The sequence below is a fragment of the Scyliorhinus torazame genome, chromosome 6, assembly GCF_047496885.1.
Source record: "Scyliorhinus torazame isolate Kashiwa2021f chromosome 6, sScyTor2.1, whole genome shotgun sequence".
Lineage (NCBI taxonomy): Eukaryota > Metazoa > Chordata > Chondrichthyes > Carcharhiniformes > Scyliorhinidae > Scyliorhinus > Scyliorhinus torazame.
In genome coordinates this window covers 156,914,320-156,936,577 of record NC_092712.1, presented here as the reverse complement: position 1 = coordinate 156,936,577, position 22,258 = coordinate 156,914,320, and the positions used below count along the sequence as shown (strand labels likewise).

The following is a 22,258-nucleotide window of genomic DNA, read 5'->3' as shown; positions in this document are numbered from 1 at the left end:
AGAGTATAAAATAGATTTTGTAACTCGAGTTAGCCTTACAAATATGTATATATCTGTAAAGGTACAGTGTGGTGAAGAAGTAGTGTCAGATAGGTCATCTTTTCTTGTTTAATAAATGTTTTATTCTTTTGCGAAAAGTTTATCAGCTGATTCCTGTGACTCTGTTCCGTAGCCAGCTTCCGTGCACCTAAACAGAAAATAAAAGTTAGGATCTATGAACCCGGTTTCATTCTGGGGTCTGACTTGCCCAGTAGTAACAATGCTGGGATCGTAACAGCTAAAAGGAATGAACTGGACGGACCGCCCGGCATCAACCTAGGCGGCGGAAATGACAACAAACCCAACAATGTCTACCCTGCAAAGCCCTCCTTATTAACATCTGGGGGGTTGCGACAAGATTGGGAGAAATGTCTCTCAGACTCTCACCAAATCCTGACACAGTCATACTCTCAGAATTATACCTTACAATGTCCCAGATACCACCATCACCATCCCTGACAAAGCCCTGCCCTACTAGCAGGACAGAACCAGGAGAGATGGTGGGACAGTCATATACAGTCAGGAGGGAGTTGCCTGGGAGTCCTCAACAGTGGCTCTGCACTCCATGAAGTCTCATGACACTATGTTACACATGGGAATGGCGCCAAGGTTCCAGGTTTGATCCCGGTCCTGGGTCACAGTCCGTGTGGAGTTTGCATATTTGCACTGTATTTGCGTGGGTTTCGCCCCCATAACCCAAAGATGCGCAGGGTAGGTGGATTGGCCTCGCTAAATTGCACCTTAATTGGAAAAAATTAATTGGGTACTCTAAATTTATTTATTTTTAAATATGTGAAAGAAAACCTCCTGCTGGTTACCACATACCACTCCCACATCAACTGATGAATCAGTATTCCTCCATGCTGAATATCACTTGGCGAAAGCATAGAGGGTAGCAAGGGCACAGAATGTACTTTGGGTGGGGGGCTTAAAATGTCCACCACCAAGAGTGACTCAATAGCACTACTACAGATTTGAGCTTGCAGAGTTCTAAAGGATGTAGCTGCTAGACTGGGTCTGTGGCAGGTAATGAAGGAACCAACAAGAGGGACAGACATAGTTGACCTCATCCTTACCAACATGCCTGCCGCAAATGCATCTGTCCATGACTATATCTGCAGGAGTGAATTCCACACAGTCCTTGCAGTTATAAAGTTAAATCTTCACAGTGTGGATACCCTCTTTCATACTGTGTGGCACTCCCATCTTGCTAAATGGGATAGCTTTGGAACAGATCGTGCAACTCCAGACTAGACATTGTTGAGATGCTGTGGGCCATCAGCAGCAGCAGAATTGAACTCAACCAGAATCTATAACCTCATGACCCTGCATACCTCCCACTCTACCATTATCATCAAGCCAGGGGATCAACCCTGCTTTAATAAAGAGTGCAGGAGGCCATGCCAGAAGCAGGATCAGGCATGCCTAAAAATTAGGTTCTATCTGGTGAAGCTACAACACAGGACTATATACGTGCAAAAAAGCTAGCAAAAGAACTAAGTGATTCCATAACCAACGGATCAGATCGAAGTTCTGATGACCTGCCACAACCCGTCCTGAATGGTGGTGGACAATTGAACAACTCACCGGAGGAGGAGGCTCCACAAATATGCCCATCCTTAATGATGGGCGAGCCCAGTACATCAGTGCAAAAGATAAGGCTGAAGCATTTCTAACAATCTTCAGCCACAAGTGCTAAGTGGATGATCCATCTCTGCCTCCCCTGGAGGTCTCCAGCATCACAGGTGTCAGTGATGTCAGTCGTCAGCTAATTCGATTCACTCCAGATGATATTAGGAAACAGCTGAAGGCACTGGAAACTGCAAAGTCTATGAACCCTGACAATACCCCAGCAATAGTACTGAAGACCTGTGCTCTGCACCTTGCTGCTCACTTAGCCACATTGTTCCTGTACAGCTACAACACTGGCATCTACCCATCAATATGGAAAACTGCCCAGGTATGTCCTATAAACAGAAAGCAGGATAAATCCAACCCAGCCAATTACTGCCCCATCAGTTTAGCCTTGATCAGCAGTAAAGTGATGGAACGGTGCATCAACAGTGCTATCAAGAGGCAGTTGCATAGCAATAATCTGCTTACTGATTCTTAATTTAGATCCTGCTAGGGTCACTCAGATCCTGACCTAATTACAGCCTTGCTCCAAAAGATCTGAAGTGAGGCGAGAATGATTGCTGCTGACAGCGAGGCACCATTTGACTAAGTATGGCATCACAGAGTCCTAGCATATCTGTGGTCAATGGAAATCAGGGAGAAGACTCTCTGCTGGTTGGAGTCATACTTGGCACAAAAGAAGGTGGTTGTGGTTGTTGGAGGTCAAACATCTAAATTCCAGAACTACAGGAGATCCTCAGAGTAGGGCCCTACCATCTTCAGCAACATCAATGATCTTCCTGAATCCTAAGGTCAGAAGTGGGAATGTTTGCTGATGTCTGCGCAACATCAGCACAAATTCATGACTCTTCAGACAATGAAGCATCCCATGTCCAAATGCAACAAGTCTGTCCAAACCTGGATATTGTGGAGGTCAAGTGGCAAGTAACATTCCCTCCATACAAGTGCCAGGCAATGACCATCTCCAACAAGAGAGAATCTAACCATCACCCCTTGACATACAATTGCATTGCCATTGTCAACATCCTGGGAGTTACCTTGACTAGCAACTGGCTGGACTAGCCATACAAATACTGTGGCTGTAAGAGCAAGCCAATCTCAGAATCCTGTGCCGAGCAACTTACCTCCCGGCTCCCCAAAGCCTATCCACCATTTACAAAGCACAAGTCAGGAATGTGATGGAATACTTGAGTGGATAAGTGCAGCTTCAGCAACACTCTTGATAACATGCAGGACAAAGCACCCTGCTTGTTTGGCACCCCATCCACAAGCATTCACTCCCTCCACCACTGGCGCACAGTGGTAACAGTAGCAGCAGTGTGTACTATCTAAAAGATGCACGACAGGAACTTCCAAACTCACGACCAATACCACATAGAAGGACTGATGTCTGAAGCACGGGACCACCACCTGGAAGTTCACCTCCAAGCCACACACTATATTGACTTGGAAATACATCGCTGTTCCTTCACTGTCACTGGGTCAAAATCCTGGAACCCGATCCCTAACAGCATTGTAGGAGTACCTATCACATATGGACAACGGTGGTTCAAGGAGGCAGCTCACCACCACCTTCTCAAGGGAAATTAGGGATGGGCAATAAATGCTGGCCGAGCTGGCAAAGCCCACATGCCTTGAATTAATAAAAGAGGAATAAAGATCTATAAATATGGAGATAATGCCCTATATAAATGCAAATGTGTCTTTTCTTTCCTATCACGTCTGCATATAAAAGTGAAGCCATAATAAAGCCCTACATTTTTGTACAAGAATTTTCAAAACATCCATAATGTTGGTCCAATATCCTAATTCATTTGAGGATCTTTTTCTAAACTTAGCAACACATTCTTATCCATATCCAATCTCAAACTTTCATGAATACCCTTTTTGCTTTGGTTGAAAGCCATTAACCAGTGGCATGCATGTGGTATTTTTAAAAGATAGGCTTGCAGACTTCAAAAGGTACAAACAAACAAGAGTGTTATTGGAAAGGTGTCTTCTCTGTAGGTTACTGGACTAAACTGTTGATGATGCCATCAGTATGTCACGTGATCGAACCCTTAACCTGATGTTCGTTCCAACTCGGAACAGACTTGAATGGGCAACGCTTTTCTCCCCCTTTAGAATCATAGATTCCCTACAGTGTAGAAGGAGGCAATTCAGCCCATTGAGTCTGCACTGATGCTCTGCCGCCCTACCCCATAACTCCACCTAACCCTTTTTTACATCAGAGGTTCCGATAATGAAACACAGTCTAATGTTAACATTTTAAAACAATTAACAAACACAACAGTCAATAATTTAGACTTTTCAGCTGTCGGAGAACCATGGGCGTATTCTGTTACATGGTGACTGTAACCTTTGATGTTTTGAGTTTGAACATAGTCAGCGTAGTGGGGGGTGGACAGGTGTTAAGCTTCAATACAGTCATTGATCCGGAATTGGACCGGTCAAAATCCAGGACAGGGAGGAGACCGGCTGCAGCAAAGGAATTGAAGGGTTTTATGGAACAGTTGGGGGGAGTAGACCCATGGAGGTTTGCGCAGCCGAGGATGAAGGAGTTTTCCTTTTTTTCACATGTCCACAAGGTATACTCTCGCATCAACTTTTTTGTTCTGAGCAGGGCTCTAATACCAAAGGTGGTGGATACTGAGTACTCGGCAATTGCAGTGTTGGACCATGCCCCGCACTGGGTGGATCTACGGGTTAGTTTGGAGAGTGGGCAACACCCGCTGTGGAGACTGGATGTGGGGATGCTAGCGGACGAGGTGATCTGTGGGCGGGTTAACAAGTCCATCCAGAACTACCTGGAAACAAATGATACGGGGGAGGTCTCTGCAGCGACGGTCTGGGAAGCTTTGAAGACAGTAGTCAAGAGGGGAATTAATCTCGATACCGGCCCACAGAGAAAAGGTGGAACGGGCTGAGAGGGATAGGTTAGTTGAGGAGATACTCCAGGTGGACAGGAGATACTCGGAGGCCCCGGATGCGGGGCTACTGAGAGAGCAGCGGAGTTACAGGTGAAGTTTGGGCTGTTGACCACAGGGAAAGCGGTGGAACAGTTGAGGAAGGCAAGGGGGGCGATCTATGAGTACAGAGAAAAGGCAAGCAGAATGTTGGCGCACCAGCTCAGGAAAAAAGAGGCAGCCAGGGAGATAGGTAAAGAGTAGAGACGGTAATACTGTCCTGGACCCAGCGGGGTTGAACGAGGCGCTTAAGGACTTTTATAGTAAATTATATGAGTCAGAACCCCCGGCTGGGGTGGAGGGGATGAGGCAATTTGTAGATCAGTTGAGGTTCCCGAGGGTGGAGGAGGACCTGGTGGAGGGGCTGGGTGCCCCAATTGAGATTGTGGAAATAATCAAAGGGCTGGAGGGCATGCAGTCGGGCAAGGCCCCGGGACCTGACGGCTACCCAGTGGAATTCTTTTTTTTTTAAAGAAATATTTTTATTCAAATATTTACATTTTCAACAACCCCCCCCCCCCCCACCCCTTACAGAAAAAAGAAAAACAAAGAACACATAAATAAACATCTTACAACTACATCACAAATTCCCCCATTAAGCAATAATAAACACAAAGTACACCCCCCCCCCCCCCTCTGGGTTGTTGCTGCTGCTGCTGACCACCTCCTAACGCTCCGCTAGAAAGTCTAGGAACGGTTGCCACCACCTGGATAACCCTTGCACAGACCCCGCTCAGCCTCGCCCCGGTCATATGCGCTCTGTGAAGAACCTTAAATTGTATCAGGCTAAGCCTGGCGCAAGAGTAGGAAGAATTAACCCTACCCAGGGCGTCCGCCCACGCACCCTCGTCTATCTCCTCTCCAAGCTCCTCCTCCCATTTACCCTTTAGCTCCTCCATCGAGGTCTCCTCCTCCTGCATCTCCTGGTAGATCGCCGAGACCCTGCCCTCTCCAACACACACCCCCGAGAGCACCCTATCCTGGAACCCGAGTGCTGGAAGCAGCGGGAACTCCCTCACCTGCCGTCTTACGACATCCTTACCTGCATGTACCGGAAGGCATATCCGGGGGGAAGCCCAAATTTTTACTCCAGCGCCCCAAGGCTCGCAAACAGCCCATCTAAAAACAGGTCCCCCATCCTTCTAATTCCTGCCCTGTGCCAGCTCAGGAACCCTCCATCCATTTTCCTAGGGAGGAACCGATGGTTCTCCCGGATCGGGGACCAAACCGAAGCCTCTATCTCACCCCTGTGGCATCTCCACTGCCCCCAAATTTTCAAAGTCGCCGCCACCACTGGACTCGTAGTGTACCTAGTCGGCGGGAGCGGCAGCGGTGCTGTCACCAGCGCTCCCAGACTCGTGCCCACACAGGATGCCATCTCCAGCCTCTTCCACGCTGCCCCTCCCCCTCCATTACCCACTTGCGTATCATCGCCACATTGGCAGCCCAGTAATACCCACACAGATTAGGTAACGCTAACCCGCCTCTGTCCCTACTCTGCTCCAGAAACACCCTTCTCACCCTAGTGGTCTTTTTTGCCCACACAAATCCCATGATGCTCCTACTGACCCGCTTAAAAAAGGCCTTGGGGATCAGGATGGGGAGGCATTGGAATATAAAATGGAACCTCGGGAGCACCGTCATCTTCACCGACTGTACCCTACCCGCCAGGGAGAGTGGCAGCATATCTCACCTTTTAAACTCCTGCTCCACCAGCCTTGTCAAGTTGAGCTTGTATAGGACTCCCCAGCTCCTGGCCACCTGGATCCCTAGGTACCGAAAACCCCTTTCCGCCCTCTTCAGTGGAAGCTCGTCTATCCCCCTTCCCTGGTCCCCTGGGTGTACCACGAAGAGCTCACTCTTCCCTACGTTGAGCTTATACCCGGAAAAGTCCCCAAACTCCCCAAGGATCAGCATCACCTCCGGCATCCCCTCCACTGGGTCCGCCACATACAGTAACAGGTCATCGGCATACAACGATACCCGGTGTTCTCTCCCCACCGGACCAGCCCCCTCCAGTTCCAGGACTCCCTTAGAGCCATAGCCAAAGGCTCAATTGCCAATGCAAACAGCAAGGGGGATAGGGGGCACCCCTGCCTCGTCCCCCGGTACAGCCGAAAGTATTCCGACCTCCTCCGATTCGTGGCCACACTCGCCACCAGGGCTTCGTAAAGTAGCCTAACCCAACTAATGAACCCCTCCCTGAACCCAAACCTCCTCAACACTTCCCAAAGGTACCCCCACTCCACCCTATCTAAGGCCTTCTCCGCGTCCATCGCCGCCACTATCTCCGCTTCCCCCTCCACTGCAGGCATCATGATTACGTTAAGGAGCCTCCGCACATTGGTATTCAGCTGCCTTCCCTTAACAAAACCCGTCTGGTCCTCGTGAATCACCCCCGGGACACAGTCCTCAATTCTGGTAGCCAACACCTTCACTAACAGCTTCGCGTCCACGTTGAGGAGAACCCGGTGGAATTCTATAAGAAGTTTTCAGAGATATTGAGCCCACTGCTGGGGAGGACATTTAACAAAGCAAGAGAGAAGGGAGTCCTCCCCCCAACAATGTCGCAGGCCTCGATTTCATTGATCTTGAAAAGGGATAAGGATCCGGAGCAATGATGGTCATACAGGCCGATTTCTCTAATGAATGTGGATGCCAAACTGCTGGCTAAGGTACTGGCCACAAGGATAGAGGACTGTGTCCCGGGGGTGATAGGGGAAGACCAGATGGGATTTGTTAATTGCAGGCAACTCAAGGACAATGTTCGAAGGCTTCTAAATGTTATGATGCCCTCCTAAGGAGAGGAGGCAGAGGTGGTGGTAGCGATTGATGCGGAGAAGGCTTTTGATCGGGTGGAGTGGAATTACCGTTTGGAAGCGCTGGGGAGGTTTGGGTTTGGTGAGAGCTTTATTGACTGGGTGCGGTTGCTCTATCAGGCACCAGTAGCAAGTGTGCGTACGAACTGGCTGAGGTCGGGGTATTTTGCATTACACCGAGGGACGAGGCAAGGGTGCCCCCTCTCCCCGTTACTGTTTGCTCTGGCCATAGAGCCATTGGCCATGGTGTTAAGAGCATCTAGGAACTGGAAAAGGCGGGTTCGGAAAATGACGGTCCTCCCCAGATTTCTGTTAGTCTTTCAGTGCCTCCCCATCTTCATCCCTAAGGCCTTTTTCAAGCGGGAGAATAAGGTTATTTCGGCTTTCTGTGGGCGAGTAAAACCCCACGAGCGAAGAAAGTGTTGCAGGAGCGCGGTCAGGGGGAGGGTGGGTATTGGCGCTGCCGAACTTCTGCAATCACTACTGGGCGGCTAATATAGCCATGATTAGGAAGTGGGTAATGGGGGAGGGGTTTGCATGGGGGCAGATGGAGGCGGCGTCATGTAAAGACACCAGTCTGGGAGCATTGGTAACGGCACCTCTGCCATTCTCGCCGGCCCGATACTCCACAAGTCAGGTGGGAGAGACGGCTCTGAGGATGTGGGGGCAGTGGAGGAGATACAAGAGGGTGGAGGGAGCATCGATTTGGACCCCGATTTATAACAAACACAGGTTTGTACCGGGTCGACTAGATGGCGGTTTCTGGAGTTGGCAGAGGGCAGGAATTAGAAGGATGGGCGATCTATTTATAGATGAGGGCTTTCTCAGCTTGAAATCTTTGGAGGATAAATTGAAATTGCCAGCAAGGAATGGTTTTAGGTATTTGCAGGTGCGCGACTGCCTGAGAAAACAGGTTCCGGCCTTTCCGCTGCTGCCGCCACGAGGGATACAGGATAGAGTAGTTTTCAGTACCTGGGTGGGAGAGGGGAAGGTATTGGATATTTACCAGGAGCTTTCGGAGGCAGAGTAAACTCCGGTGGAGGAGCTTAAGGGCAAGTGGGAGGACGTGCTAGGAGGAGAGAGAGAGGCGGGTCTATGGGCGGATGCCCAAAGCAGGGTTAATACCTCCTCATCGTGTGCCAGGCTTAGCCTGATACAATTTAAGGTAGTCCATCGGGCACACATGACGGTGGCTAGGATGAGCAAGTTTTTCGGGGTAGAGGATAGGTGTACAAGGTGCGCGGGAAGCCCAGCAAATCATGTCCACATGTTTTGGGCATGCCAGAAGCTTGGGTTTTGGCTGGGTTTTGATAAGGCAATGTCCATGGTGCTAAAAACATGGGTGGTGTCGAGGCCGGAGATAGTGATCTTTGGAGTGTCGGAAGATCCTGGAGCTCAGGGGGCGAAAGAGGCAGACGTCCTGTCCTTTGCCGCCCTGGTAGCCCGGAGACGGATCTTATTATTGTGGAGGGACTCGAAGCCCCCAGAGTGTAGAGTCCTGGGTTAGTGACATGACTGGGTTTCTCAGTCTTGAGAAAATAAAGTTCGCCTTAAGAGGGTCACTGTCAGGGTTCCCCCGGAGGTGGCAGCCGTTCGTCGACTTTCTCGGGAATAATTAAAAATGTCAGCAGATGCAGTATTCCAAGGTGGGGGGGAGGGGGGGGGGGGGCGGATTGTTGTCGTATGGTTGAGGTGTGAAGATTGGGCTGGGGGGGGGGTGAAATGTTTATTTTACCATGTTGATGTCATTGTTTTTGTTACTGTTATAAAAAAATTTCAAATACCTTAATAAAATATTATTTCAAAAAAGCCTTTGAACATTGTCTGTTCTTGCCTCAACCGGAGTCGACCATGGATTTGAAGGTTGAGTCGGTGTTGAAACGTCCTCAACTGATATACTGTCTTCCATAGTTCTTCAGGTTACCAGGTATGTACAGGTCTTCACTTGGCACAGTTTGTTGTGGACTCTTGCTTGAGTCGGTCTCTGGCAACCTTGTTCTAGCTGCTAAAAGTTGGTCAGCATGCCTTCCCTATACAACATCCTGAGTTTAATGGTGTAAGACAAGGGATGGGATTCTCCGGCGGCGGGATGCTCAGTTTTGCCAGCGCCCGGGGGTTTCCCGACGGCGTGGGGCTGCCCCACAATGGGGAACACCATTGACTGGCCGGCATAACGGAATCCCACCGGCGGGTCGAGGCTGAAAAGTGGTGTGGCGGGGTGGAGAATCCAGCCCAAGGTTTTTCAAAGTCAGGATCGTGACCCGCGGGTGGGTGTTGGTAGGGTCGCAGAGCAATCGATCCCGCTGTTCCCATGGTGCTCCTGATCGCGGGAGAAGCACCCAACAGCTGCTACTGGCTATTACATCGAGAATTGCAGTGGCTGCTACCTTTTAAATGGAGATACATGATGAGGCTGTGTGGAGTCTTCCAGCCTATCGTGGCAGCAGAGAGCGGGTCATGCAACCAGCATGTAGAATTGATGAGAAGCGCCGTCCAGCGACATGCTTTTGGCACCAAAGCAGGGAGCAGAGTTGCTTCGATTTTGCAGCTGCTGGCAAGCAAGCAAGGCAAGTGAACTGTGAAGATCAATGATTTTCTTAAAAGTAAGAGATGGCAAGAGACTCAAGTAGGCAGTTTACCTGTTGGACAGGATCTCACAACAGAATCCACTGGAGAGAGCTGCACAGGAGAGTCCAGGGCAGGACAGAGCAATGGTAGTGTTACAGCTCCAGGACCTCTGGTTAACGGCCCTGAAAAAAACAAACTTAACTTGGAACAAAGAAGTATAAAGACGATTTCTTGAGGTGTGGTTTTGTCAGTTGTGACAATGCAAATAAAGAGGTAAAGCCCATGTGGGTTGGATGCATGGACATACTAGCAAATGAGGGAAGTTTCAGAATTTGAAAGAGAAGTGATGTGAGAAAATTATTTTTCAGGATGAGACCACAGAGTTAGTTGTTAATTAGAGCTGACTCCAAATTGCAGCTTGCCTGTAATGCCACATTAAAAATTCGCCAATGCCCTCGAGGCTGTCAGCATTCTGGTGTAGCATCTCCGAGTATCCAGTGCTGAGCAAAACAGGCATTTTGTTGCTATGTCCATCATGATGACCTACACAAGAACTGGCTGATGTCGACACCTGATATGCGCACTTCCCTCTGCTCCTTTGAACCGGATTCAAGTAAGATTGTTACGACAAAGCATTAAGAGTTTTCACATTAAAATGTAAGGGAACATGGCACATGTCACGAAGGTCAGTCAGCGTGTCGTGAAGGTCGGTCGACGTGGGTTGCGAAGGTCGGCCGGTCGCCAAAAAATTTGAAAAACACTGGTGTAGGAGACTAGTCCTGTCTGTGCTAATACATGTATTCACTTTTCACTGGTCGTATAGATCCTGGTCAATACTTCTTGACCTTGTGGGCGGCATGTGGTGCAGTGGATAGCACTGGGACTGCGGGACTGAGGACCCGGGTTCGAATCCCGGCCCTGGGTCACTGTCCGTGTGGAGTTTGCACATTCTCCTCAAGTCTGCGTGGGTTTCACCCCCACAACCCAAAGATGTGCAGGTTAGGTGGTTGACCACGCTAAATTGCTCCTTAATTGGAAAAAAAAAATTGGGTACTCTAAATTTTTTTTTTTTTTTTTAAATACTTATTGACCATTAGGAAAAATGTGGCGTTTAGCCCTGCTCTCAAGTTGTACAACCTGATTCAGCTGCTTTTTCAGGGCTTTCACATCAGAGGCTCGTTCTTTCGTTCTTGCCCCAGGCTGTCAATTTAGTTGCCAACCACTGCCTTTCCAGGCTGCATAGCAGGGCCTTCTTTACCTGAATCTCATGGCACAGCCTCTGCAATGTCTTCTCCAGATCATGGCCTCCATCAGACCCCGAGCCTCTCCCTTCAGGGTTTCATTCTCACTGCATTCACCCTCGCGTTTTAGGTCTAGTTTCTGGAATACAACTTCTAAACTATCTAGTTGAAGCTATTGCTCCTGAGGATTTCCAAAAGGGTTCTCACCCTTTAAGAACATATCAAATTTAGCCTTCAGGGTTGGATTGTTAACCAGAGTCAGGTTGTGGTAATTCTTCTTGCTGTTGATGTGTTCAGTGGACTTCAGATGCTGCTGTACAGATTCAAACAGGAAAGGAATATTGGTGTTGCAATCTGCACTCTGAGCAGCTCCAACTCTTTTTCATTTGGTTATTTGGAGCGACTCCCATCCAAACATCCTTCATGTGTTTCTGTGCTGACTTTTGTTCCTGTTGTTTACGGTCAGCAATCTTTTTCCAAACTAAATGTTCTTTCCAATGAACTAGAGTGTTTTCTAATGGTCAGGTGCCTCAATTTCCTGTTCCTCTGAGGTTCAGAATTTACAAAGGGAACACATAAATGCATACTGGACATTTTCGCCGCGTTTTTCAGTATACTTTTGACCTTCATCTTTGTCAAAGCATTCATGTGCATCTTCCGTAAGCTCTTCATCCTTTTATTTCTCGATCCTGAACCACATTTGTTACAATATGCTGAGCCTTTGTAGTCTTGGTCCCAGCACTACAAGTCTGAGCCATGGCCACAGCTGCTTTTAGATTTTTTTCACCAACTGCTACTTTCTGTTCCTTTGGGCTTTTGATTGGGCCTACTTCAGCATCTGATATGAGATTTACCTTGGCCCAACTTAGCTGGATTCTCTCCAGCCAGGTTCTCCTCATTAGGACTGGATAGTTACCTTTAACAACATTTAATAAATAATTACCTTTAAGTCTGCTTCTGCGGGCTATCTATTTAACTGGATATTTACATTGATATGGTCCCCTCAACGGAACCAGTTCTCCGATAAGTTTTGAGTATTACCTTTGAGGGTTTCAAGGTGATATGTCAAAGTTTCTTTTGGTAAACAGTTTCTGGCACCAATGAAACCGTAGTACCAGTGTTCACCTCCATTTTAACCGGTTGTCCGTCCAGTAAAGAAGTGACCCAGTAACGGTTTGGTCCACCCGCAATGGTCAATACGTTCAACGATGGTTGTTGTCTGTGACTCTGGTGCCTTTTTGCGTCCTTTTCGTATCTCATGAATACTCTTCCCTCTATTCGGTTTTCACTTGATGTATTTGGTTCTTGCTTTTTATAGTTCTTGTTTGAAGCTTATCGTTTCTTTCTCCAACATGCACGTTCGATGTGCCCCTTTTCACCACAATTCCAGCATTTTGCATCTTTAATCCAGCAAACTACTGCCCAGTTTTTGCACATCGGTGCTTGGGGCTCAGCCGACATTTTATGGATTTTGAGCTCAAGCTTAATTGCTGTGCTTCCTTAGCTGCTCGTTCCATAGAGATAGCAACTTCCAAAGCCTTCTTTAGAGCTAAGTTGCTTTCTGTTAACAACCTTTTCTGGATAGCTACACTTCTTAACTCACACACTGGACGGTCTCTAATGGTTTCATTAAAGACACTGTCAAATTCACAGTATTCAGCTAATTTCTTTAAAGTAGATACGAAATGTGTGATTGATTCACCTTCTTGCTGGATAGGTTTGTGGAATCTGAACCTCTCAGCAATGACCAAGCGTTTAGGTGAGAAATGGCCCTGCAATATCTCCAGACTCTCATCATACGTTTTCGAGCCTGGTTTCACCATACTTCGCAGGAAATTGAATGTTCCCTCCATCGTGCTCAGGAAGATCGGGACTACTATGTCCGCCACAATTTTGGTCACCTGGACAAATTATTTGTGTATGAGCTCCAGCGCTCGATGCATTCATTATTTGGTCCTCTGGTGTCAAAGACACCCACCATTTTGGGAAGGCTTACGCAAACACAAATGTGCCACAAAGTTTTAGCACTACCTCACTTTTTTCCTTTCAAACAAGATAACCCTGAGCTCAGCTTGTTCCTTTCAGAGTTTTGCAAGGGGTATTTCAAACCTCCCCATCTCTCAATCAATTATTGCAGGGTATTTGTTACTTTACTTGCTACTCACAGGAGATGGTTCACAGTTCCAGAACTTTCCAGGCAGAGCATGTGGCAAGCTTTTTTTGATGCTGTTTTCACCGAAATCTTTGTTCACAATTTGGTTCCTCGATGGTTGCTGTTACTATCTGGCACCTCTCCATGGTGTTGCGTGATGTTTTTATCTTCTTAATCCCTTTATGGATGGCTGCAGCATGGAGTGGTGGTTTTACTTACTCGACCAGATTTCTGCAGTTCTTTCTAGGGTGCTTGCAGTGTGGATCAACTCTCTAATTACCAGTTTCTTTGTGGTATTTTTAAAGGATAGGCTTGTAGACCATGAAGGTACAATCAAGAGCTTTATTGGAAAGGTGTCTTGTCCACAGGCTGCTAGACTAGACGGAGTTAGCCCATCCAAACTGCCGATGATGATGTCATCAGTACATGTATCAAATTCTTTCAACTAAGAAGAAGCATGAATACACAAGAGCACATTCCTCGCATCAGTTTCCATTTCCAAGGTAAGCATTTCAAACTTTAGAGGAGTGAATACAATGCAGACCCAAGATTTTGATTGATCTTAAAATCTGGCAACAGATGGGCAATTCCTCTTGCTCACTAAGCACACTGAACTGGCTTAGGCAAAGCATTGTGTGTCACAAGTGTGCCCATGCATGAAGTTGGCTTAGCTCCAATTCCCAGGTGCACTGCATTGTTCCAAGACCTGCTGGATGCAACTATATTATGAAATTCACCAAGCAATTGAAACAGAAGACCTTTATATAAAGGATTTGTCCCCATGTCAGGTAGAACCATCTTCAGTCAGAAATGCTTAGCCTCCTCCCGAGATTCACCAGAATCTGGAATGTTAGTTTTAGTCAATTCAATTCACTTCACATGGTATCATGAATTGGCTGAAGGCACTGCATAACCCAAGGCTATGGAGCCTCAACAACTTCCCAGCTGTAGTTCTAAAGAAGACTTGTTCTCCAGAACAGCTACAACACAGACATCCATTGGATATTCTGGGAAATTGCCCAGATACATCCTGTCCACAAAACGTAGGACAATATCAATCGGGCCAATTTCTGGCCCATCAATTTTCCACCTATTCGAAGAGTGATGGAAGATGTAAGCCGTATCAAGTGGCACTTGCACGACAATAATCTGCTCACTGATGTTCAGTTTGTTTTCCACCAGAAGTGCTCGACACCAAATCTCATCACACGTAGGCACGTGCTCAGGCACGTGGAAAGGAGCCAAATTCAAGAGTTGAGTGAGAGGTGACAGCCCTAGACCAGTGTTTTTTCAAACTTTTTTTCCGGGGACCCATTTTTACCAACTGGCCAACCTTCGGAACCCACGCCGACCGACCTTCAGGATCAACACTAGCCAACCTTCGCAACCCAGCCGGCCGATATTCGCGACCCACCATTTTCTCTTACCTTGTTTGCTGCTGACAAAATGGAGGAATCATAATCGCGCCCAAAGCACGTGATGGCGACGTTCGGGGGCCATGACCTGCTCTCTGCTTCCCTCAGGCAGGAAGATTGCATAGAATTTAAAAAAAAAATCTTCTGCATCTCTGATTGCTCAAATTCGCGGTCTTCAGCCACAGCAGCCAGCTGCTATATTCAATTTTTATTTATTTTTTGTAAATTGTAATAATGTCGGACTCTTCAGATTCTTCCCGTTTCTTCTCTTCTTTTTTCTCTTCAGCAGCGACAGGGGCAGCGGTGGAAACAACTGCTGCAGCACCTGGGGCACTGCTACCAGCACCAGCAGATCATACTATTGACATCAATATTAGCCAATGCCTTGGCAAACAGACTGGGCCAGAAAGGCTCAATGGTTACACCAGCTGTTTTAATCAGGGCATTGAGTTTGTCTGCGGTGACAGTGACCTCGTCGCCGTGCAGGATGAGCGCACGGTAGATACAGGGGAGTTCCGAGGTGGAGGCCATGGTGCTGGATCTCTGCAGGTGGGTCCAATGGTGCTAGTCGCCGGGGGGGGAAACTCGGCCTTAGCTTCGTTCAGAAGAACCGAGCAGCAGCCGGCTTTTAACAATGCCGGCTGCGAGCGGCCTTGTTACCATATTAAAAAAATGCGGCCGCACTGCGCATGCGTGCACGCTCATCGTTGCGCATGCGCAGAATTTTGAGCATGCGCACCGATGATCGGGCACGCACGCGCAGTGCGACCGCATTTTTTTAATATGGTAAAAAGGCCGCTCGCAGCCGGCATCGTTAAACGCCGGCTGCTGCGGCTGTTGCGCGCGAATTTGTGCAAACTGGAACGCTGCGACGGACAGCTCCGCGACCCTCGCGAGACACGCCCACGGGTCACGCCCCCAACTTTGAAGATCACTGCCCTAGATGACAGGACAGCATTTAGCTAAGCGTGGTATCAAGGAGGCCTGGCAAAATTGAAGTCAATGGGAATCCGGGAAATTCTTCACTGGTTGGAGTCATACCTAGCACAAAGGAAAACAGCTGTGAGTGTTTGAGGCCAATCATCTCAGCCCCAGGACATAACTGCAGGAGTTCCTCAGGATAGTGTCCTCGAGCTAATCACCTTCAGCTGCTTCAATGGCCTTCCTTCCATCAAGGACAGAAATGGAGTTATTAACTGGTAATTGAATTTAAATGTTCAGTACCCATTTCAACTCCTTCGATACAGAAGCAATCTGCACATGGAGCAAGATCCAGACAACATTCAGGTAAATAAAATTCATTTCACACAGGTGGAAGGTAATGACTATCTTCAACAAAAGAGAATCAAATCATCTCCCAATGATGTTCAACAGCATTATTGTGATAAATTGTCCTATTTTATAACATCCAGAAGACTGGCTGACGGACAGATGGTAGACAGCCGGCATAAATGGGTCTTTTTCTGGTTGGCAAGATGTAACTTGTGGGGTGCCACAGGGTTTGGTTCTTGGGCCTCAACTATTTATAATCTGTACTAATGACTTGGTACAGGGATAGAAGGTTCTGTAGCCAAATTTACCAATGACACTGAATAGGTGGGATAGTAAATTGCAATGAGGAAATAAGAACTTTACAAATGGTTATAGATAGGTTAGGTGAGTGGGCCTAACTGTGGCTGATGGAGTTTAATGTGAGGTCATCCATTTTGTTCGGAAAAATGGAAAGGCAACTTATTATCCAAATAGGGAGACACGTTGGGGTGTTCTGGTGTAGAAGGATCTGGGTGTCCTGCATGAGTTGCAGAAAACTAGCATGCAGGTACAGCAAGTAATAAAGAAAGCAAATTTAATTTTGGCATTTAGAGCAAAAAGAACGGAGTATAAAGGCAAGGAAGTGTTGTTGCAACTGTGCAAGGCATTGGTGAGACCGCACCTGGAGTATTGTGCACAGTAAGTCCCCTTATTTGAGGAAAGATGTAATGGCATTGGATGCAGTTCAGAGGAGGTTCTAGATTGATTCCAGAGATGAGGGGTTTGTCGTATGAAGAGAGATTGAACAGTTTAGGCCTATACTCTCTAGAGTTTAGAAGGATGAAGGGGATCAAATTGAGGTATATAAAATGATAAAAGGTATGGATAAAGTAGACGTGGAGCAGATGTTTCCTCTTGTGGGGCAGTGGGGCATTCTAGAACGAGAGGTCATAGTCTCAGGGTAAGGGGTAGCAAATTTAAAACAAATGAGCAGAAACTACTTCTCCCAAAGGGCCGGGAGTCTGTGGAATTCGCTACCCCAGAGTGTGGAGGATGCTGGTATAGTGAGTAAATTTGAGGAGTTAGACAAATTTTAAATATGTAATGGATTGAAGAGTTTCATAGATTATCATAGAATTTACAGTGCAGAAGGAGGCCATTCGGCCCATCAAGTCTGCACCGGCTCTTGGAAAGAGCACTCTACCCAAGGTCAACACCTCCACCCTATCCCCATAACCCAGTAACCCCACCCAACACTAAGGGCAATTTTGGACACTAAGGGAAATTTAGCATGGCCAATCCACCTAACATGCACATCTTTGGACTGTGGGAGGAAACCGGAGCACCCGGAGGAAACCCACGCACACACTGGGAGGATGTGCAGACTCCACACAGACAGTGACCGAAGCCGGAATCGAACCTGGGACCCTGGAGCTGTGAAGCAATTGTGCTATCCACAATGGTACCGTGCTGCCCACTAACTCCGTACGGAGTTACGGAGAACGAGCAGGACAGTGGCGTTGAGACCATGATGAGGTCAGCCATGATAATATTGAAAGGTGGAGCAGGCTCAAGAGGCTAAAATGCATACTTCTGCTCCTAGTTCTTGCGTTCTAAGAACTATTCTGTGTAATTCCTCCTTCCAACTCTTGGTCTGTAGCCCTGTAGAGTAACAGTAATAGGAGTGAGGAGCATATCAGCCATGATCAAGTGGCAGAGCAGACTCGATGGGCTGAATGGCCGAATTCTTCTCCTATATCGTGTGGTCTTATTTGCAGCAATGTTATTAAAACCTGGCTTAGGTTGCATACAGACAATATGTCTGATAAAGCTGTGATTAAGGGGTCGTAAACGGGAACAAATTGTTGAACTTGCAGGTGAAGTGTTCTGCTAATGGAATATTGTTTACATTTAAAGGACATGGGGCGCAGATCATTTATGAGGGGCATTGTGTTTCGTCCTGGCTAAACAGGTCATAGGACCTCTTTTGGGAGACGACAGGAGAATACCTTCTGCTTTGGGCACAAATTATGCAATTAAGCAGAGGAGCCAGGTCTGTTTGAAAAGTTCGTTCTAGGATTTTAATCTGAACAGAAGTGTTTCGGTTTTGGTCCTGAAAAGTCTTTGGTCCTGAACAGTACTTTCTCCAGCACAGAGAAAAGCAAGTAGAAACTGGTTGTTAACCTTATTCGTGAGTGGTATTTGAACTATATTGGTTTGCTGAACTGGAATAGAAGCAAATTTTGGAAGCAAGTTAAAGTTTCTCCTTTTACTTAAGGATTGTTGTAATTGTTAACTATAAAGCTATTTCTCGGTTGTTAATGTGGTTAATTCCATGTTTAAATTAAAGTTTGTTTAAACATAAAAGATAACTATAGGTCAATGTTATAACTCCTGTGGTGCAGTAACATTTACTCGCAGTTTCACAAATTGCAAATAGTTGGGTTCTCAACTGGGATCCTAACATTACCAACACCAAATTCCTCACCATCAACATCCTAGGAGTTACCATTGACCAGAATTGTAACAGGACAAGTTGTATAAATACTGTAGTTATCAAGAACAAGTTTCAGAGACTCAAAAAAAATTCTCCTCATCTCTGTCTTAAATGATCAACCTCTTATTTCTAAAAAGTGACCTTAGCTCTAGATTCTGTGACAGGAGGAAACATCCTCTCCACATCCAACATGTCAATGCCCCTCCCGATCTTTAAGGTTTTGATTAAGGCGCCTCTTACTCTTTGAAACTCGAGTGAATACAAACCTAAACTCTCCAACCTTTCCTCATAAGACAACCCGCCCATTCCTGGTATTAACTCATCCCCCAACTCTCTGTGCACCATCTACAAGGCACCAATCCCTGTCCACCATCTACAAGGCATGATTCAGGAGTGTGATGGAATTCTTTCCACTTGCCTGAATGAGTGCAACTACAACAACACTCAAGAAACTCAACATGATTCCAGGACAAAACAGCCCACTTAACTGGCACTCTGTTCACCACCTTGAACATTAACTCCTGCCACCACCAACACAGTGTTGGTAGTATGTACCATCTACAAGATGCACTGCAGCAACTAGTCAAGTGTAATTCTAAAAATACATTTGAAGCCCGTGACCTCTACCACCCAGAGGCAACTGCCTGTGAACACCACCACCTGCAAGCTACACACCGTCCTAATTATATTACCATTTCTTCTTTGTCTCTAGGTCAAAATCCTGGCCCTCCCTTCCGAACAGCACTGTGGGTGTACCTACACAAACTACAGCAGCTCAAGAAACAGACTCATTCATCTCAATCTTCTGACTGGTAGACTAGGACAAAAACTAAAATTACATGGGACACCAGGTGGGCTGGCTGTATGATTACAGAACTTGATCGGTTATAGAAGACAGAGTAGCAGCGGTGGAAAGGTGTTTTTCTGAATGGAGATCTGTAGCTAGTGGTGTTCCGCAGGGATCAGTGCTGGGACCTCTGTTGTTTGTAGTATATATAAATGATTTTAAGAAAAATGTTTGCGGATTACATGAAGATTGAGGGAGTTGCTGATAGTGCCAAGGATTGTCAGAGGATACAACATGATATAGATAGATTGGAGACTTGGGCACAGAAATGAGAGATGGAGGTTAAAGCGGACAAATGCGAGGTGATGCATTTTGGAGGATCAAATCTAGGTATGAATTATACCATAAATGGCAGAATTCTTAGGAACATTATCATACAGAGCGATCTGGGCATGCAGGTCCACAGTTCCCTAAATATGGCAACAGGATGTCAAGGTGATGAAGAAGTCATTATGGTATGGTTGCATTCATCAGCCAGGGCACTGAGTACAAGAGTTGGGAAATTATGTTGCATCTGGATGAGTACCCTAATAGGGAAGAAATAGAGGGATACTGACTGAACAAGGGCAAACATTTCTTTTTAAACTAGGGCATCATGATCAGCACAGGCTTGGAGGGCCAAAGGGCCTGAATTTTTCTTTGTTCTTTGTTCTCAAGAGCAATTAGGGTTTAGCAACAAATGCTAGCCTTGCCAGTGATCCCTCACATCCCATGAACAAAAGAAAATACAATTTGGAAAGCAAAGATACTGTCTTCTCGATGTATGCAGATGTCTGTGCTCCTGTTTACTAAATTGGCTACAAGGACCTTAAGAAAATGCAAATACAAATGGCTAGATTATTATACAGATGTGCATTGATTCAAAAAAGGAGTATAAACCAAATGGACTGCAGGAATTAATTTCAATTCTGGTTTTCCTCTTGATATATTTTCTTTATGTTTTCTTTACTTACATGTTTAAATTCCCATATAATAGGCTCTGGAACAGGGAGGTTATCTAATGGGCAATACGTCATTCCAATGTTATTCTTTCCATCAACCACTTCTGCACACAGTTCAGTCACAGAGTTAAATCGAATTTCTCCTTTGGATGTATATTCAAAATACTATTTTTAAAAAGAAAAGTTGGGTATGAAGTAACATGTCCTGAACATTAGTCTAATTAATTGCATAATTAAAAAGACAAACAAAAAATATTTTCTAATTTATATCAACAAGTAAAACAATAGAAAATGTAAAAAGGCGGATATTACATTCTACCAAGGTTCTAAACAGTTAGACTCGGAGTGATATGCATCCTTATGCAATTAATAATGACCATTAGATTGTAAACTATTCCTCAATGTTCTGTTGATCTCCAATAACAATGGCCTCTGTTGGAACTTAGCATATTGGAAATGTGACTGGAGGACCAGACAATCAGGTTGAACTGTTGATGTATCTTTAATCTCCCATGCCAATAATAAAATAGCATTCAAAGCATTGTCTTGCATCTTTGACTTTGTCTATATAAATGTTTCTGGAACATACCTCTTCATTCACCTGAGGAAGGAGCAGTGCTCCGAAAGCTAGTGTTTGAAACAAACCTGTTGGACTTTAACCTGGTGTTGTAAGACTTCTTACAATAATAAAATAGTTCTGTATCACGGATTTATATATTAAAAGGGAGTTTGCAGGAGCCGTAATGGTGTATTTGCAGAAACAGTTTCAATATACTGCTTCAGCATACCATGTAAGAACACAAGAACGAGGAGCAGGAGTAGGCCATCTGGCCGCTCGAGCCTGCTCCGCCGTTCAATAAGATCATGGCTGATCTTCTTGTGGACTCAACTCCACGAGAGGTGGAATCCGACCTCTTCAAATCCCCTTTTACACCCTCTACCAAACTGGCCAAGTTCCACTTATGCATCGTGACCCAGTCATGGGCCACCTGAATACCCAAATCTCAACCTTATTTTGACCAGGTTGAATGGCAGGGCTCCCAAATTCGCATTCCTCTCCTGGGCATTCACAGGGAATACCTCATTTTTTGCCACATTCAGTTTGCGACCAGAAAAAGGTACCAAACTTCCCATTTGGTCAATTATTTTCCCCATACACTCCAGACGAATCGAAATATATCGCAACAAATCGTCGGTGCACAATGACACCCTGTGCTCCCTACCTCCCCTTTCGATGCCTTTCCGCTCTCTGGACACCTGAAGCGCAATAGCCAAAGGCTCAATGGCCATTGCCAACAACAGTGGGGACAGAGGGCATCCCTGTTTTGTGCCCCTATGCAACCTAAAATGTCCCAAATTCATATTTGTTCGCACACTCATGTGGTGGTGGCATACAGCAAACGCATCCATGAAATGAATGTCAGCCCAAACCGCCCCAAGATCTCAAACAGATACCTCCATTCTACCCAGTCAAAAGCCTTCTCTGCATCCATTGATATAACAGCTTCTGGGCTTTAACCTTTTGACGGAGTCATTGCCACATTCAACAGCCTCCTGAAGCTGCTTGACAACTGTCACCCCTTGACAAAATCAGTCTGATCCTTGGAAGCCACCTCTGGCACACACCCCTCCAGCTGCTTCACCAGCACCTTAGCCAGCAACTTCATCAGTATTCAGCAGGGCGATGGGCCTGTAAGACACACTCTGACAGATTCTTATCCTTCTTTTGGATCAAAGAAATTGATGCATGCGCAAGTGTTTCCGCCTGCGCCAACGAGTCATTTCCATCCCCAGGAGATGGGGCACCAAGTCTGCCGAAAATAGTTTATGAAATTCTACTGGACAGCTATCCGGTCCCAGTTCCTTCCCCGATGGCATCAACACAAT

At 46.3% G+C, this 22,258-nt stretch overlaps 1 protein-coding gene across 3 annotated transcripts in view; it reads right to left on the bottom strand.

Moving 5' to 3' along the window:
* The window catches only part of poc1bl (POC1 centriolar protein homolog B (Chlamydomonas), like), a 145,133-nt gene that overhangs the window by 3,109 nt on the left and 119,766 nt on the right, over positions 1 to 22,258 (bottom strand). For all 3 annotated transcript variants that reach the window (XM_072509003.1, XM_072509002.1, XM_072509001.1), the window contains one exon: positions 20,384 to 20,536. In XM_072509003.1, the coding sequence (XP_072365104.1) occupies positions 20,384 to 20,536 (153 nt within the window). The remainder of the gene's footprint in view (positions 1 to 20,383; positions 20,537 to 22,258) is intronic.